The sequence below is a fragment of the Tachypleus tridentatus genome, chromosome 9 (assembly GCF_004210375.1).
Source record: "Tachypleus tridentatus isolate NWPU-2018 chromosome 9, ASM421037v1, whole genome shotgun sequence".
Classification (NCBI taxonomy): domain Eukaryota; kingdom Metazoa; phylum Arthropoda; class Merostomata; order Xiphosura; family Limulidae; genus Tachypleus; species Tachypleus tridentatus.
The window spans coordinates 136,548,035-136,565,754 of record NC_134833.1 but is presented as its reverse complement, the minus strand read 5'-3'; the positions used below and the strand labels follow the sequence as shown (position 1 = coordinate 136,565,754).

At 32.7% G+C, this 17,720-nt stretch overlaps 1 protein-coding gene across 10 annotated transcripts in view; it reads left to right on the top strand.

Moving 5' to 3' along the window:
* Positions 1 to 17,265, top strand: part of LOC143226449 (uncharacterized) — a 51,345-nt gene extending 34,080 nt beyond the window's left edge. For all 10 annotated transcript variants that reach the window (XM_076457425.1, XM_076457430.1, XM_076457428.1 and 7 more), the window contains 7 exons: positions 447 to 500; positions 8,129 to 8,236; positions 8,943 to 9,054; positions 9,275 to 9,377; positions 11,292 to 11,348; positions 11,627 to 11,721; positions 13,578 to 17,265. In XM_076457425.1, coding sequence (XP_076313540.1) covers positions 447 to 500; positions 8,129 to 8,236; positions 8,943 to 9,054; positions 9,275 to 9,377; positions 11,292 to 11,348; positions 11,627 to 11,721; positions 13,578 to 13,669 — 621 coding nt within the window. In that variant the 3' untranslated portion in view covers positions 13,670 to 17,265. The remainder of the gene's footprint in view (positions 1 to 446; positions 501 to 8,128; positions 8,237 to 8,942; positions 9,055 to 9,274; positions 9,378 to 11,291; positions 11,349 to 11,626; positions 11,722 to 13,577) is intronic.
* Positions 17,266 to 17,720: the final 455 nt, after the last annotated feature.

Here is a 17,720-nt window from a genome sequence, read left to right as displayed (position 1 = left end):
CCTGCTACTACAGTGGTAAGTCTACAGATTTACAATGCTAAAATTAGAGGTTCAATTCCCCTTGGTGGACTTAGCAAATAGTCTGATGTGGCTTTGGTATAAGAAAACACACATGCTGTATATAACTGACTTTTAGTACACATTCCCATGTAGATCCTTACAGATATGGGTGTCAGTCCAATGGATTGATCATGGATATAGAGTTAAACTAATTTTACTTCAGGAATAAAATGTATTTTTAATGAAAATATATTTATTAATATCAAATGTTTTGGTCACATATGGGTTCAAGAAATTTAGTAACATTACTGTCATTTCAAGAAATAAATTTTTGATTACCTGATAATTACTTTATTTAATATGTGCATATTTCTCCTCGAAAATAGCTCAGAAATTGCTAGGAGAAATGCATTTCATTTTATCTTTTTTTTCTTTCTTTCTTTCAGGGCCTGACCCTGTTTGACCTCAGGATGCCCTTACCTCTAGATTTTATTTATGATGTGAGTTTGGGAAGTGAAACTATTTTCTGTTTATTCTTAAGAGCTACTTGTATCTTTTTTTTTTAAACAAATATTTGTACTTGAGTTGTTGTTTTTATTAGTTCTTTATGTGAGATACTAGTAGGGTGTAAAGAAAGTACATAAGTGATAAGTACAGGGCTGGATTAAGGGTAGCTGGTGCCCTAAGCATAGCCTGACAGTGGCACACCTCTCAGCCCTTCCATTGCTTAACTGACAAGACATTAAGACTCAATAAGTGATGAAAGTGAAATAAAAGTTTGAAAATTTATAACCCTTCTTCAGTTTTCTTCCAGGTCAGACCCCACAACTATATTAAATAAATTTTTTTTTTATTTTAACAGATTGGGCATGGATCAAAATCAACCAATGACTGAGGTCTTTAATTTAGAAATGATGAGGGAAATCACTTGTTTGATTACTGATAATTAAAAATAATTATTTTTCTGTATATTTGTTTTCACTCTGAGTTAACAATTCTCATTTTGATGTTCACAAATTCACACTTTGATGTTAAATGAAACATTTACTCAAAACTCATTTATTCAAAAAATTCTCTCTTTGAACTTGAAACCCTGTAAACAAATTATTTACTTATACCTTTATATTTTCTTATACAGTGGAATCCCTCTAATCAGGCCAGTTTGTCTCAGTCCCAAAGGTGACTGTTTTAGAGGGGTTCCACTGTATTTTAAAATGTTTTCTTATAGATTTTTTAATTGCAGAGTCTTTGATCAAGTCCTCAAAACTAATTTGGCATAATAAATCTACTTCTATACTCATCAGAGACAAAGCATCTCGCCTGTCTTGTTGCATAGTTGTTCTGTTGGGATTTTTATATTGCTTGAGTTGAGAATATAAATGCTCAGCTGTTAAAAATATACGCAATGCAATGTCTACATTTAAAAACAAACACTCAATTTTGTCTTCTGGAATTTTATAAAGTTCAGCATGACTGTTTCTGGTTTTCACAGTTTTTGTTGCACTGAACTTATGGCAAACATATGAGCGAAACTGCTCAAGCTTGGCAGAGAGATTAGTGTACAAGTCCTCTGGGTAAGCATCAATTAGCTTTTGGGAATGCTGAGAATACCTTTCAGTTTCAGCATATGAAGTAACATCATTTGACACATCACTTAGGAAAGAAAATCTGTTTGTTATTTCTTTGTACACCTCTCCTCTTCTCATCTGGGTTTCTAGTTTGTCAACAATTGTGTAGAAAGTGGTGATACAAAATTTATCTCTGGCATTCAAATCTACTTGTGCATCTCCATCATTGAGCACCTTCTTCCTGACATGTTTGTGAGTTTGAGCTGCATTGTCATCAACATCTCGTAGTATTTCCATTGCAACTGTTTCAAATCTTTCAAAGTCATCCCTTAAAGTATGTAGATGGTCAGCTAATAACCCGTACAGATCTGCACATGTTTTTAAGTTCACATCCTCATTTTGCAGAACTTGACTTGCTTTATGAAACATTTGCAAAATCTCATCCCACATGATCAAGATAAAAACGAGTTCTAACTCTTGCATCTTATTTGCAATATTGTCTGCTCTTCTTCTAATGTCTCTCTTTTAGTGACTGGTTTTCAACTAGACATTCTAAAGCTTCCAAAATATTAAAGAAAGACTTCAAAACTGCTGTTGTTGCCATAGCATGTGCCTCTCCCATCTGGTATCAGAAAAGGATTTTAACACACTTTCGTTTCTAAGACAAGCTTTAAGAGTTTTCCACTGGCTGGTTGAGGCTGAAAAAAATGTATAGAGCAAATACATTGTAGAGAAAAAATTAACTGCCACTTGACAGTAGTCAACAGCACTTTGGCCTACCAGATATAGTATATGGGCTGCACAGGGCACATATATGCCCAGACTTATTTCCTTCTAAAATCTTTTGCTGCATCCCTTTATAATGCCCAGACATGTTAGCAGCATTGTTGTAAGACTGACCCATACATTTTGAAAAAAATTAAATTTGCAAACTTTACTTAAGTACAGCAATACCTGGTTTGTCATTTCTTTACCGGTATGGCTTTTCAGTTCCAGAAAGGTTAAAAAGCATTCAACAGGCTGCCCATCTTTTAAGTTTCAAAGTACAACATTTAACTGATCTGTATGTGATAGATCTGGCATCAAGTCAACTGATGAGCTAAAATAACCAGAAGAATTTACTTCATCAAGAATGAATATGTGAACCTTCTGAGCCATTGGTTCATTGAGTTCTTCACGGGTGGTTTTGAACAAGTAAGTAGGATTTCTTTTCCCAGAATTTCCATATTTTGAAATGTGCCCTGCTAAAAATGGATCAAACTTATTTATGAGTTCAAACAACCCTAAAAAATTCCCATTCTGCAGTGAACCAAATTTTTCATTTGTTTCTTGAAAAGCCAGGCCATGTTCAGCTAATGTACAAGTAACAGCTGTTACACACTCTAAGACATGTTCCCAGTAATTGCATTCTTTAATTTGTTTTCCAGCTCTTGTTGCAAGCCAAAACCTTTTCTGAAAGTTAAGTATGCTAGCACAGTCTCAGTGAGTAATGCTTCTTTCATGATGATCAATTACAAAAGTATGTCGTCAGTCACTGAACCCTTCTTTATCAACAAAATGCAAGGAAAATTTAGAGGCAAAAAGTTTACAAATAAAGCAGTAAACTGACCCTGTTAATGGTGAATACAATAACCACTCTCTCTTGTATTGCTCACCAATGGCTTTTACCCCAAAGAAAAGATTTTGCAAACAGTATTTCATTGGTTTGCTATTATTGAAAGTCTGGCAAGATTTTCTAAATGGTCCATTGTGATGTGGACAGTCAGTGGGGTACACAAGCAGTCCAATAAGCCACATCATCAGCAAAGAAATCGAGCCACAACCCTGGATCTTTTGCCTAGTTTCTTTTGTAGACTGAAACATTTTATCATAGTCCAGTAGATTTTCATTTTCAGCAATTATTTAAACTTCAGATTGTCTTGTAGAGCAACTTGTATCAACATTAACACTAGAGATATTAGGAGAATTTACAGGCAAAGTGAGAAAAGTTGTGAGACTTGTGCCAGTTGAGCCAGCCAGTGACACCTCAATGTCATCATGATGTTCTTTCCTTTAAGTTGACAAAGTGATACTTGTAAGTGTAGAGCTTGGCTCAACTTCAATCTTGTCAGAGCCAGATGCAGTACAAGTGACTTCTGATGGCAGAGATAGGTTTTGATTTGGAAGATCATGCTGTGTAAGCTGAGTGAAAAAATTAGTCAGCTTTCTAGTCTTGGCCACTAAATCCAAAGTCTTTTGTTGGTTCTTTTTTGCCAGTTTTCTCTTTTATGCACCACTTAATTGAACACGTTTCATCTTGCAGTCTGAAAAATACAGAAACAAAAATAAAAAAAGCACAAAAAAATATGGATTACATATAATTATAATAATTAGAAAAACACCGAAATTTATAAAGAAAAACGTTGATAAGAAAGTCAACCATCTAAACTCTAGGTCTGCATTTGGACAAAGATTGTCAGAAAGGTATCCTAGGACCTAGGTCCATCAGCACATAAACATGAATTCATAAATACCTTTATTGATTTGCTGCATTCTGCTTGGTTGAAAACCATTCAAGACTGGCTTCAATCTATTTTAAGAGAATTAGTCTTCAGTCATTGCAAAAGTTTCATTAAGGTTGTTGCTATGGTAGTTTTATGCAAGAAGCAATGTTAGTGATAATATGCAAATCCATTGTAAGCCAAAAAGTATTCCAAAACAATTTGTGATCAACAACAGATACTGTAGTAGCCTCTATACACAGTGATCATTTTGTACTGGTACACATACATAACATATCAATTGTAAACTGCACTGCACATTGAACTACTAAATACTGAGTTAGGCATAGGCTAGAGTACCTTAATCCTAATCAAATATCTGAAGAATGAGTTGAGACCTCAACTCTGAGCTCAGTTTTGACCTGGGGACTTTAGATGAGCCAATAAACCATACATCAACAAAATAAGCATATGTCTGATACTTTATCTGCATGTCTGGATGCGAAGGCAAATTCAAAACAAAAGCCTTAAATTGGGAATAGTCCACTTTATTATTCCAGGCTACGGTCGCATTTCCAGCGTACTTACACTAAACTGGTTACAGTATTTAAGCCCAGCGTTATTGTCACTCAGTTCTCAGATCATGCTAACGTTAGGCCTAATGCTAATAGGTTGCAACTGAGGCCACTAACGTTAAGCCTAGAACTCAGTACAAACCTTGTTCACATGAACTTGTTCATTTCATACACTTTTTCAGACAATCCTAAATTGATTTTATTGATTTGTTGGTTCTTTACAGTATATTTGTATGACCACAGTGCCACAGTACTGTACTAATATTAGTAGTATAGTGTATACATAACAACGTTAAGAATCACATTGTCGTACATGTCAAAGTCTTGCACAATTTGACCTAAGAGGTCAAATTATCACCTTTAGACTGCTATGATCAGTCGGTTGTTTTCCCAGCTTTTCAGAAATGTAATAGAACATATACTGATCTGAATTTATAGTTGCAAATTGTTGAATTACACCTAAAAGTTTGTCATCATTGCCTATGTGTTTCTGTCTCCGATTGTTCGTTTGTCTCATAAAAATATCACCAGAGGGCCAGACCAGACCGGGGCATTATGATGTCAGGATAGGATCAAGGAAGAAGTAAGGAGAATACAATTGTGGTCTCCATTTTTGGGTATAAAACTGGCATATTTGATAAAATTTTGTTCGCTCTTTATGAGTGGGGCTAAAACAAGGGTGCTTGGTCTGAAATCATATTAAAGACCAGGCACCCTTGTATTTATCCCTTAAGTAATTCTCAGCTTCAGATCTGTTTATATTATTACATAATCACAAGGGAATACAAACATACTTAAATACTCTTATAAGTTACATGTAATCTATGAATGGTGGCATTGCTTTGTAAATTTTTTCTTGGTATGATAAATTTCAAAACGTACTTACACACAAAGAAGGTTTTTTTTTTTTACAGCAAAAGACTTGCGGCTCAGAAAAGCTTCAGTGGGAAACACTTATAAAAAAATATTACAAAACACACAGTCAGTGGGGTCCAGCAGTAATCCAGTAAGCCACATCATCAGCAGATAAATCAAACCACAACCCTGGATCTTTTGCTTAGTTTCTTCATCTTTTGTAGACAGAAGCATTTTACCATAGTCCAGTAGATTTTAAATTTCAGAAGCCAAAACCATAAAACCAGCCACATCTCTGTACACATGTCACCATTTCGTTTGACTCATGTTTCTGCAGTATTATACTCTTATTTTTTTTTGTAGGTGTGACTGAATAAAGCAGTAAAAGGTAAAACAAAACAGTTCCACTGCCTATAATTTCTTATAAATAACCACAACAGAAGAAAAATTGAGAAAATTATTTCATCTTCAAGGTCAGACATCACAAGACACGATCATCTTTTACCTGAAGTTTTATCAACATTTTGTACTCCTCTTTACAGTAATCTTTTGCAAATCAATAACTTCTTACTTCAGATACATGGTTTAGTAGTTTCTCAAAACTTTAGTCACTCACCGAGCCAAATAAAACTTTTTTTTTAACACGGCAGATAAGAACAATTACAAAAAATTCGACTAAAGTTGAGCGTGGCAGTGAAAGAGTTAAGAGCATGATAGCTTGGGGAAAAACTCTGTAGTGCCCACCTTTCCTTGGTGCCCTAAGCATGTGCTTATTTTGCTTAATGGTTAATCCAGTGCTGGATGATCTGGTTTTATAGACACAATTGCTGAACAAAGAAATAATAGAACAGGAAAAAAAAAATTCTTGTAGCTGTTTCCTGTTGTAGAAAACATGGGGTTATATAGCTTATTAAAGGTAGTTACTAAGGAACTCATTAATAAAGAAAGAAAAAAAATTTAAAATTGTTTATTGTTTACTCTGTGTTGTGGATTATAACTGTTGTTGGACCTTTTCAGTTTTATTGGAGATAATTTTTAATGTAAATGAACAACAATATTAGATAATTTTTCTCTGTTGTTAGCAGAGGTGATGGAGTATGTAAAATACACACACACACACACACACTACAAACCTATAAATATATATTCATGTATACCATTTTCTTGTGATAAGTTTTGTTCAGTGACTGAATTTTTTGTTTGGATGACTTGTAAATATTTTCCTTTTTTTCACATTCCTTATCTCATAATTAAGGTTCCATATAATTAAAATGTTCATATCTTGGAACAACCTCAGAACAATGTCTAGATTTTTATTTTTGTGAACAGTGTCTAACTGTGTTTTATTTATAATAAAGTTTAAGGCAATATTTTGTATAAATACGTATTTAAAAGTAGATGTTTTTTTAAATAAATTTATCTTGTCGTTTTTAGTGCTTTAATAATATTCTAGTACTTGGATATTAATCGTGATGGTTAATAGCCCATGTGGTCACCTAAATCTAATTACTAATTAATTGTCACTTTTTATATAGTCAATGGTTATAAATTAATTTAATTTCAATAGTGTATTGAAAAGGCTGTATTTGGTAAACAGAAGTCAAAATTTTAACCTGAGTCTTTTTGCTAGAAAGGCAGCTGTGCTTTACACGTTTTGTTCTTACCCATTAGTACTTAATTTATCTTCACAGGGGGGTTAGGGCCAAGAATGCAGACTATGAAGCTAAGGTTCCTTGGTTTATATCTATTGCTGCTAAAAAAAGAAAAGAAATTGCTCTACATCCTTTGGGACTTTGGGTGTGTTATGGGCATCAGAATCAAATCCCATTATTCAAGTTGATGAATATTACCAAAAACTGGCAGAAGGTGATGTTAACTAGTTATCTACCTTCTAGTCTATCACTTCAAAATCAGGGATGGCAATAGCAGATAATCTTCATGTAGTTTTGTGTGAAATCCAACTTACAGTCAAGGATGATATCCATATTTTGCTAACACCTGTGCTTGGTTTACTAAGTGTCTTACCAATAACTTGAATGTAGGCAGCTTTTTCTATCTTTCTTTTTATCTTGTGTTTATTTTCATATAATTTAAGTGGAAGAATACAGAATTAAGGAAATATGAACTATACACCAAAACATAAAGACAAATAATTCTTCTATATATTAACCTGATCAGCAAAAACACAGCCAACTTAACATAGACGCTAGAAAAAAAACCTTAGAGTTTTCAAATCAAGTCCCATTTCAGTAAAACCTCAAAATTGTGAACAATTTATATGCCTTACAAACAGAAAAGAAACAAACTTGAAGTCTGTCTTTTGCTGTTTCAAGACTCCTGTAAAAATGCAAGCACGTTAGCAGCTAAAACATTCAGTAAAAACCAAAAATTAGTAATTAATGACTTAAAGAAGTAACTTATTACTAATGAGACTAAGGTAATCATGTAGGATATTAACCATGCAGTTGGTAACATTATGCATCATGTGTACAATATATACATATGAATTATTATTCCCTAAAAAGGGTTAATACATGTAGCTTGACAACTGTTTTAGTTTTTTTCACATTGACAACTTTTCGCTTTTGATATAATCTATAATGTTTTAAGGATTATTATTATACTGTGTTCTGTTGGCTCTATTTTTCAGCTTCATACAACTATTATAAGGGATATCACATTCCTACATAGTAGCTGGCCTTTTGTTCGAAGCCACCAGAGGGCCATTTTATCCATATCTACAGGTGGTGTGTGTAAGGTATGGTGTTCTAAAAGTTGGACTGAGAAAATCGTATTTTGAGGAAAAAACGTTTTATTTTTGAAATTGTGTGTGTTTGTTAACTGTCATCTTTGTGGTTCATTGAAAACCACTGTAATAGCAGTTGTGTCTTTGGAACACATTTTCTTTTATATTTATCTTGAAGCAAAACTATTAACTCTTTTTTTATACCTTGCTATAAATGAATTTTGTGCAATTTAAAATATAAATGTTATTTATCTTCTTGTGTTTTTTAGGTACTTACATTATTTGTTCTAAACATGGTGTATGTCTGAATTGCATTTGTATAATCTCAGGATGACAACTTGCCTTATATTTAAAGAGAGATTTTTACTTCTGAAGCAGAAAAGTACAATAAGACCACAGTTGAATACTACATAAATGAAGTTATAGTTAAGATATCATAAACTGTTTCCAACAGTTGTTAACTACTTTAAATTACTCTCTAAGAGTTAGTTACAAAATAGGGCACTTTCTGCTTATAAATAATATAGTGAAATAAGTATCACTGTGAGATCCATATTTTTTAAATTCTGGATGAATAAACTTGTTTTTCTTTAACTCACAATATTCTGAATCATGATTTTAGCTGCAAATATACTTGCAATGGTTTCAGAGGTTTGCCATAAAACTGTTTTTACTGTTTATGTTTTTCTTCTCTTATCTAAACTGTCTATGTTTACAGGTGACTACCTTAGATGGTAGGTATCTTCATTGTTTTGAAGTTGGCCATAACTCCAACTCTGTAGCCCCAACACCAGAGACCTATCATTCAGGGGCTAATGAAGGATTCTATAGTGAGTTGTATTTATAACATGCTACAAAATAATACAAAAGATATAATGCAGTAGAAACTTGTGTGAATGCTTGAACTATTGTTAGACATAGATATATTTGATGAGGATTTTTTCTTCTGTATGTTAAATGTTCTAATCAATTGTCTGTATGCTGCAATTCTTAAATGGCTGCTGTATGTAATTTTAAATTATTTTGATATTTATTGTTCTTATCTTGTAGGTGTTGTAATGGTAGGTGGGGATTTCATCTCTGGGTATGTACCTGGAGTTGGTGTACAGGAACGTCTTCGAGAACATGGAGAGGGCCCCATCTGGAAATTAAGGTTGGTGTTGCAGATGGAATTTTTATTGCAAAGAGCTAAAGTTGTATTGTACTAATTTCATTAAGTAGGTTTTTATTGTTGTTGTTGTTTTTTTTTCTATTTTGTTTAGCATATCAGAATAAAATGTATGCTTAACTGTTGATTAGAAAATATTAAAAATCTACAAACAAGCTCATAGCTAATCAATATTAGTACACTTTAATTAAAAAAATATTCTTTTTATTGCTTTTTATTTTTTCTACTAAAGTGTCATCACCTTAACAAGCTACGAGAAACATAGCATTTATGTGTCATATGAAGGTTTTTATTGCTTTTTATTTTTCTGCTAAAGTGTCTTCACCTTAACAAGCTATAAGAAACATAGCATTTAAGTGTCATATGAAGGTTTTTATTGCTTTTTATTTTTCTGCTAAAGTGTCTTCACCTTAACAAGCTATAAGAAACATAGCATTTAAGTGTCATATGAAGGTTTTTATTGCTTTTTATTTTTTCTACTAAAGTGTCATTACAGGTTTTTTTTGTGTAAATGTGGATACCAAAGTATAGAAATATTAGAATATTAAAGCATTTTCCATATTTAATAAGCTTGAGGTAGTTCATTCACGACAGTGCATGGATTTTGGCACAGATAATTATTTTATTCATTTATTTATTACTTAGATTAAGAATAAGTGATTCATGTTACTTCAACAAAGATTAATTAAATTTCATAGATATAGGCTTCCAGACTTACCATTACTGTACATATAGATAGGCCTAAAATTGCAACATTAGTCCAAGCATTGCAGAAGACGTATACTTCCTTATTTTGTATTTTTAGTTTTTTCTGAATAATTATTACATAAACAAACAGACCTACTAAATACTTGTAAATTATTAAGTATTTAATGTTTAACATCAGTCTTATTATTTTCTATAATATTTCTTTTAGTATGTAATGTCCATAATACTTCCTACAGTATTTAATGTATAACATATCAGTTGAATTGGAAAAGCAAAAAGTTTGGTTTCTTAAATTTCTCTTGTAAATTTAAAAGTAAAATGTAGATGCTATTTCAATCAATTAAATTAATCATTATTAATAGAAGAACCTTGAGAAGATTATTGGTTTGAGGAGAGGTTGTGTCAAGGCTGGTCCCAATTTCTTCAAACATATAACAGTAGTAGAGGTAATATTAAAATTCGTATTGGGTATCTAGTTCTGACATTTCATCTGGTAAGTCAGTGGTGTGTTTATAGGCTTACAATGCTGATATTCTGTGGTGGACGGGCTGTAGATAGCTCATTATGTTGCTTTGAAGTAAAAGGAAGAAACTGAACTGATATTTAAAAATGTGTGTGTGTGTATTATTTAAAGTAAACACTGTTACTACCAGCTGGTTGCCTTCCTGTGGTCGGTGTTTCTAAATTAAAGATGGAGCTACACTACATAGATTGCGCACTGATAAACGTGGTGGCAGGATTCCATTATTAGAGGGAGGAAAGACCCTGTTTTAGCATGTAAATTTATCACTCAAAAATATAATAAATCCAGTTTAACCAAAATTTTAATACAATAACCTGGTCACTGCACTGTTACATCACAAAAATAACTCAAGCAGCATTGCTACTCGATGTTTTAAGAAATCTATTTTACGTTTAAAAGAGCTTGAAAATTATTGTTAATATGATAATTTCATAATATGAAACCCAGCTTATTTTTTTCATCCAAAAATTAACATGAGACAACATGAAATGCTCCCCACAGGAAGAAAATGCACTTATGGATTTTAATTCATAACTCAAAGGATTTGAGTTAATAATATAGCATACTCACTAGTGAGTATTATTGTTTATTTGTAGGCATTGTATTTGTACTTGATAAAGTGAAATGCATTTTCACTGGAATATAATTTGTCAATGTTTGTTGTTCAGATATACCTCCAATGGAGGGCTGTTGTATACTGCCTGTGATGGTGGAATTGTTAGAAGGTATGAGCACATCTTTTACTAAACACTATTTAAAAATATCTTGACTTTTCTTTATAAATGTTAGTTATCTTTTCTTTTAATGCTATAACAAATTATTTAACACTTCTATTGTTACAGAGCTTATTCTCATAATGTGATACTGTTAGTTAATTTTTCTATGTTTCATTTTAACTGTGTGCTATAATAATAATATCATTTTAGCTATTTTTCAGTTAAATTTTATATTTGACAACCAGTAAGCCTAATAACTAAGTAGTAACCAACTTTTCTCATGAAAGGTATCGTCGTTATCCTACACATCATCAATATCTGGGAGAAGTTTACTCACATAAAGGTGACATACAAGACATGGATATATCTCCATATGATGAATGTATCCTTTGTGTTATCTGTCCTGTGTTCTCAATTGCTTCTGATTTTCAAACTATTTGAAAATTGTCTTACAGTGTTATAAGTTTGTTTTGGAATTTTGCACAAAGCTACACAAGGGCTATCTGTACTACAGTGTTATAATAACACTTTATAATTAAAATATTCATTATCTTATTAATGTTGTTAGTTTATTTATTTATTTTCTTAAAACAGTTTAATTATGAGCTCAGTTGTGTTTATTGTAATTTTTGTTCTATCTACTTTTTTTTATATATGAGGTATACGAGGGCTGTTCAAAAAATACGCGGATTGACGTTATAAAACAAAATGTACTTTATTTAGAAGTTACAGGTCTGGGACCCCTTCAAGGTACTCTCCTCCCCAACGCACACACTTATCCCAACGGTGTTTCCACTTGTTGAAACAGTCCTGTGCAGCTTCTTTTGTAATGTCCTCCAACTCCTTCGTCGCATTTGCCTTAATCTTGGGAATCGTCTCAAATCTTCTTCCTTTCAAGGGTCTTTTGAGTTTGAGGAACAAGAAAACATCGCAAGGAGCAAGGTCAGGTGAGTAGGGGGGTTGGGGAAGAACAGTGATCGAGTGTTTGGCCAAAAACGCACAAGTTCTAAGGCACAAATTTCGCAGCAATGCGGTGCATCTTCAATTTTTCGGTCAAAATCTCGTAACAAGATCCAACTGATATCCCTGACAGTCAGGGATATGTTTGCCCGCACCAGGGTGTTGATTTTGTCGACGTTTGGGTCGTCAGTTGACGTGGAAGGACGTCCAGGACGCTCATCATCTTTAATGGACTGTCGACCATCCTTAAAACATTCATGCCACTTGAAACATGCCATACGCTTCATAGCAACATCACCGTAAGCCGTGTTAAGCATAGCAAAAGTTTCAGTTGCATATTTTCCAAGTTTAACACAAGATTTCACAGCAAGTCGTTGCTCCTTCAGGTCATTCATTCTGAAATTCGCCAAACGAAAAAATCACACTTCACTTAAAACCGCGTAGCTAATACACAAATGAAGATATCTGCAATCGGGAAATGGCGTCGTAATCAGCTGATCTGTGCGAACCTAGCGACACCAAGCGGATTCCACTGGAACCAACTGGAGCCGCGCAATTCAAACAGTCCGCGTATTTTTTTAACAGACCTCGTAGATGACCAATGTTGTATAGTTTCTGGATTTTGAACTCTGTTGTTGAGCACAGGTAACTTTATGGTGAGAATTAACTACATGTGATTAATCACTAAATATTTCAAATGATTAGGGAATTAGATGTGGCTCACATCTCGGTGCAAACTTTTTACCATTGTAGTTACTCCTTGAGGCTTGATTTTCCTTAGTACTTGATTTACTTACACTTTTGATTTTTGATACTTTCATAAGTGTCTTGGGATCTCTCTGTGTAATTGTCCCCTGGTTGCTTGGTGATAAACTTAAGATCTTATAATAGCCTGAATTCTACTACAATTGGAGATTTAATTCTTCAGCCAGTACAAATGTGCAGCTTTTTGCTTAGTGTCAAGAAAATTCTATATAATTATGTACTTGTTTTGTTATGGTATAAACATATTATAATGTTTTTGCTTGTTTTTCTGTATTGTTGAACCTGATATGAAAACTAAAATTTGTGAAATAAGAAATAAAAGGTATTAAATGACTTCTGTTTATTATGTCCTTTAAAATATTTTTTTTAAGGTTGGCATGAATGGGGAAAAAAATTTCTTTCTAGTTAGTATTTTAAAAGTTAGCCTTACTAATCTGACATTATGATAGCTTTCTCTACTCAGAGTTAACTTGTATAAATCTTACATTTTGATCTTCTTTGACTACTGAACAGATCTTATAACTGCATCAAGAGACAGATCAGTAGGAATTCTAAGACTGGGTTCACCAAATCATGGATGGACAGAGTACTGTGAACTCACCTGATGCTTAGTGATCTATAACTGTATAATAGGAATGTTTATACTATGCAATTTCTGGTTGTGGTATCAGCAACCACAAAACTTGTTTCAGTGTACCTCAGACTAGCAGGGCTTGTACTTTGCTGCAGCAATACATTGTTAAGTTATGAAAGGTCAGAGGAGTGACACTGTTCATTAGTTGTTCAGAGAACTGGGACGTCTGTTGTATTGTGGTATTATGTGGCGGCCTAATCACGGATGATAAATCATTTGATAATAGCATGGCATTATGCACAAATTGTCTATAGTGATCTGTTAATTACAAAACCATCCTGTTGTAGTCCATTACCGTGTCCACCTACAAACAAGATTATACAGATTACATTGTAATAACTTGGTGTTCCATCGACAAAGCAGAGAAGGGGGTACATGTTAAAGAAATATTTCATAGGGGCAAACAATGGAGTGAATGACACAGTTTGAATAAGTAATGGTGAGCTCTTGAGTAACCAAGAAGAGAGGAGAGAAGCTGGCACAGTTTTCAGTGAAAGATTATTCTGGTACCCAACAGTATGAATGATACAGTTTATTAAGTAGTGATGGCCAATGGTTGAGGACACTAGAAAAGGATCTGGCATTGTTTATAGTATTAAGAGTACATTTTTGTGTCATCTAAGGATAGCAGCCTTCCTGTTGTTGCCTTTATGGTTTCATCCACAAAACATGTATCTTTAAGTACACTGTTTTTTGTAAACTAATAATAAAGGACAAGACTCTTTTTCTGTAAATACTATTGTATCTTGAAAAGATGAAACGTATTATTATCTTTGATATTTTTATTGTTTAGTGTTAAAAAATATAGCTGATTTTGTTGGAGATAAGTGTTTATCCAGGATTGTGAAAAATCATAAATTCTTACTTACATTATCCAGTAATATAACTTATTTTAGAGTGGTTTGTCTGTAACAGTTTGTCTCAGAGCTAAGACTTCCCAGATTTGGAGATTAGCATATCCTCAAGATATTCTAAATAAACAATATTTTTCAATAAGCAGAGAACAGTACTATCATTTGTGCATGTTAGTAGATTTGTAAATACTGAAGATGGCAAGTGGTTATCCAGGAACAAAGTACTGATATATTTGGAAGTGATGGAGAACTTTTGTTGAGTGTTATGACTGTATTTTAGCATATTTGCTAAATGGAAGAAACAAAGATAATCATATATAGAACTGGTTTTCAATCAGAGAAAAAAACCAGAAAGACTATATTGTTGTCATGGTAAGTAATGAAGAACTCTCAGATTTTGATATGTTTTGATGTGTTTCAAAGATTACAGAAATAGCTAATGTGTGTAGTAGGTTTTGTTATTATTCATTAAGTGAAGGAGGAAGCACATTGACTAGAGAAATCATGTCTGTTGTTGTATTTGCCAAGAATGCTGACTGTGAAACACGTCTACTTAAGTCTGTTTCCTTCCAGTAAAGAACAGCTACAGATGTAGTAGAGGGACCATCAACAAATTAGAGTACCTGTGAGTAAATGCACTCATTTAAAGCTCTGAAACAATTACAAACGATAAACTGTATCGACGAGATAGGGGAAATGTCATATTAACTTTATAGTCTTACTGTATTCTTAAAGTATAATATATCCACTCATTATTCTTGAAATAGTCCATATTGAGGCATCTCTCAAATCTTCCAAAAGCTGTTTAACTAAACTGACTATTTGTTTTCAGTGACTGTTGATAAACTAAGTTTTTTATTATGTATTTGACCACACTGATGAAAAAATACTTCAATTTCTTAAATGAAAAAACAAGAGAAGTCAGACAATATAATACTGAAAATTTCAGTGATAATAATTATTTTAGAAAAATTAAAATTAAAAGAAAAACTATCAACCAGTACTGTACTAAGATTTATAACCTGTTTTTGTAACTATGGTGTAACTAAATCCCTGTCTTCAGTATTAAGCTAAAAAAGAACCTCTTTTTCTAACTATGGCATAACTAAGAGACTGTCCTCATTACAAGGTAAAAATTAAAAATCTTGCTTTGTAACTAGGCTGTTACTAAGAGCTTCTATTAATTACTAAAGTTATAACCCTGTCTTTGTGACTATAGTAAACCTAAGAATCTGAGCTTATAACTTCTAAAAATGAGGACCTTTTTTTATAACTGTGGTAAAATTAACAATGATTTAGTATCAAAAGTAAAAATGAGAACCTATATTTATATCTGTGGTAGTATTAATAACATGCTTTTGTAACTATGGTAATATTAAGAAACATAATGACTGGAGTACAACTGAGAACATAACTAAGGTAAGACTTTGAATTTTGTGTTTAAAATGCTCTTCATTTAATTGTTTGTTTTTACTGATTTTTAAATTATGTAAGCCACCTTTTTAAACTTTTTAAAATTCATGTCTGATAAAATTCCGATAGATTTTTATCTTGTTACAAAATTTAATAGAATGATTATTTCAGGTCTCACAGTGACTATAAGATGAACAAATTAGGTTATCTTTATTGTAGGCATCACAGAAACTAAATTCCTGCTTTCATGTTTTTTTAAACCAACAATTTCTTCTGACTTTATTATTAAAACTTCGTTTGTAGTTACTGGGTGTAATTGCTTTTATTTCATCAATAAGACCTTTCTCTGTATCTTGAACAACAAACTAAATGCTGAACTTAGTTTATGAGTAAGTTGAATCACTCTTAAATAGAAACTTGATTCATCATTGATTGTAGTTAAGATTTTAAAGTATTTTTTTTTAACAGATGGCTGTGTCACATTCACATAAGGCATGCTTCAGTATATCTGGTCTATTAGATGTACTTCCAAGCAAGTTTTCAGTTATCTTGTATGGAACTAGCATTTTCTCACATGCATCAGTCATAAGTAAATTGGTAAACCATGCAACTTAGGTGAATGTTGTCCGTTTTTGTTACTGTAAGACCTTTACTAAAGTTGATAATATACACCTTCATTATAGAGAGAGAACATACAGATAATATAAATAGTACCTATTATGTCTCAACCAGCCTAATGAGCCCTAATATTGGGTGACAAGTTCATTGGTACTAGATATAGCAAATATAGTGTGATTGACATATTCTTATATATTATTCTGTACTTTTGTTCTTGAGTTCTGTGGCTGTAATATAATAAAATAAGTTCATTATATACTTTGTTGTTCTAGAGTGAGTAGCATTTGTCTAGTAGTGTTTTAACTACAAGGTTGCTAGTATGAACAAGCATTGTGCATGTGGTTAACCCTTCAGCATATATGGAAGAGTTTGTTTTTTTCCATTACCATTACTCTAAATGTACAGGTGGAGACGGTAAAGGGTTATTTTTACTTCATTATGGCATGAAGCATAAGTGATCTGTAACAACTTATAGAAACTAGTGATGAAACAGTGCAGAGAAAACAATAGAAATTTGCATTCCTCTTATTTATACAATAAACTTGTGAGTGTATCAGACTTTTGTATTATGGTTTTTTTATCTTGTGAATTATTTTGCAGACTTAGGTAAGAATGGTAATAATATGCAAATATGTGTCAGGATTAGAGTATGAAATAAAGCTACTGACCAGTTGTCACAAAACATGAACAGTCACTGTCGTTATTTCTGTTGTCAGTAATGTACTAAATGTTGCAGTTTCTACCACGTCTCATATATTTAAACAACAATTGATTCGGACACGTCCTATTCAACAACCTCTGATTCAGACACATTGTATTTAACAATCCCGTGATTCATATACATTATCCTACAAACAAATATGCATTCAGACATGATCCTATTGAACAATCACTTATTCAGACATTCCCCTACATATGAATCTCCGATTCAGATGCATGGTACTACATAAACATACATTCAGACATGCCACATGTATTAGATTCTAGCCACGAAGGTGATTTAGAAGCATTACATTTACCTGTGGATAACTTAATTCTCAAACACATAATCTAACTCGTAGCATAGCATTGATTAAAACACATTGTCTCTAACCTTAGATCACATATTCAAATTATCATTACCCATTAATGATTGAT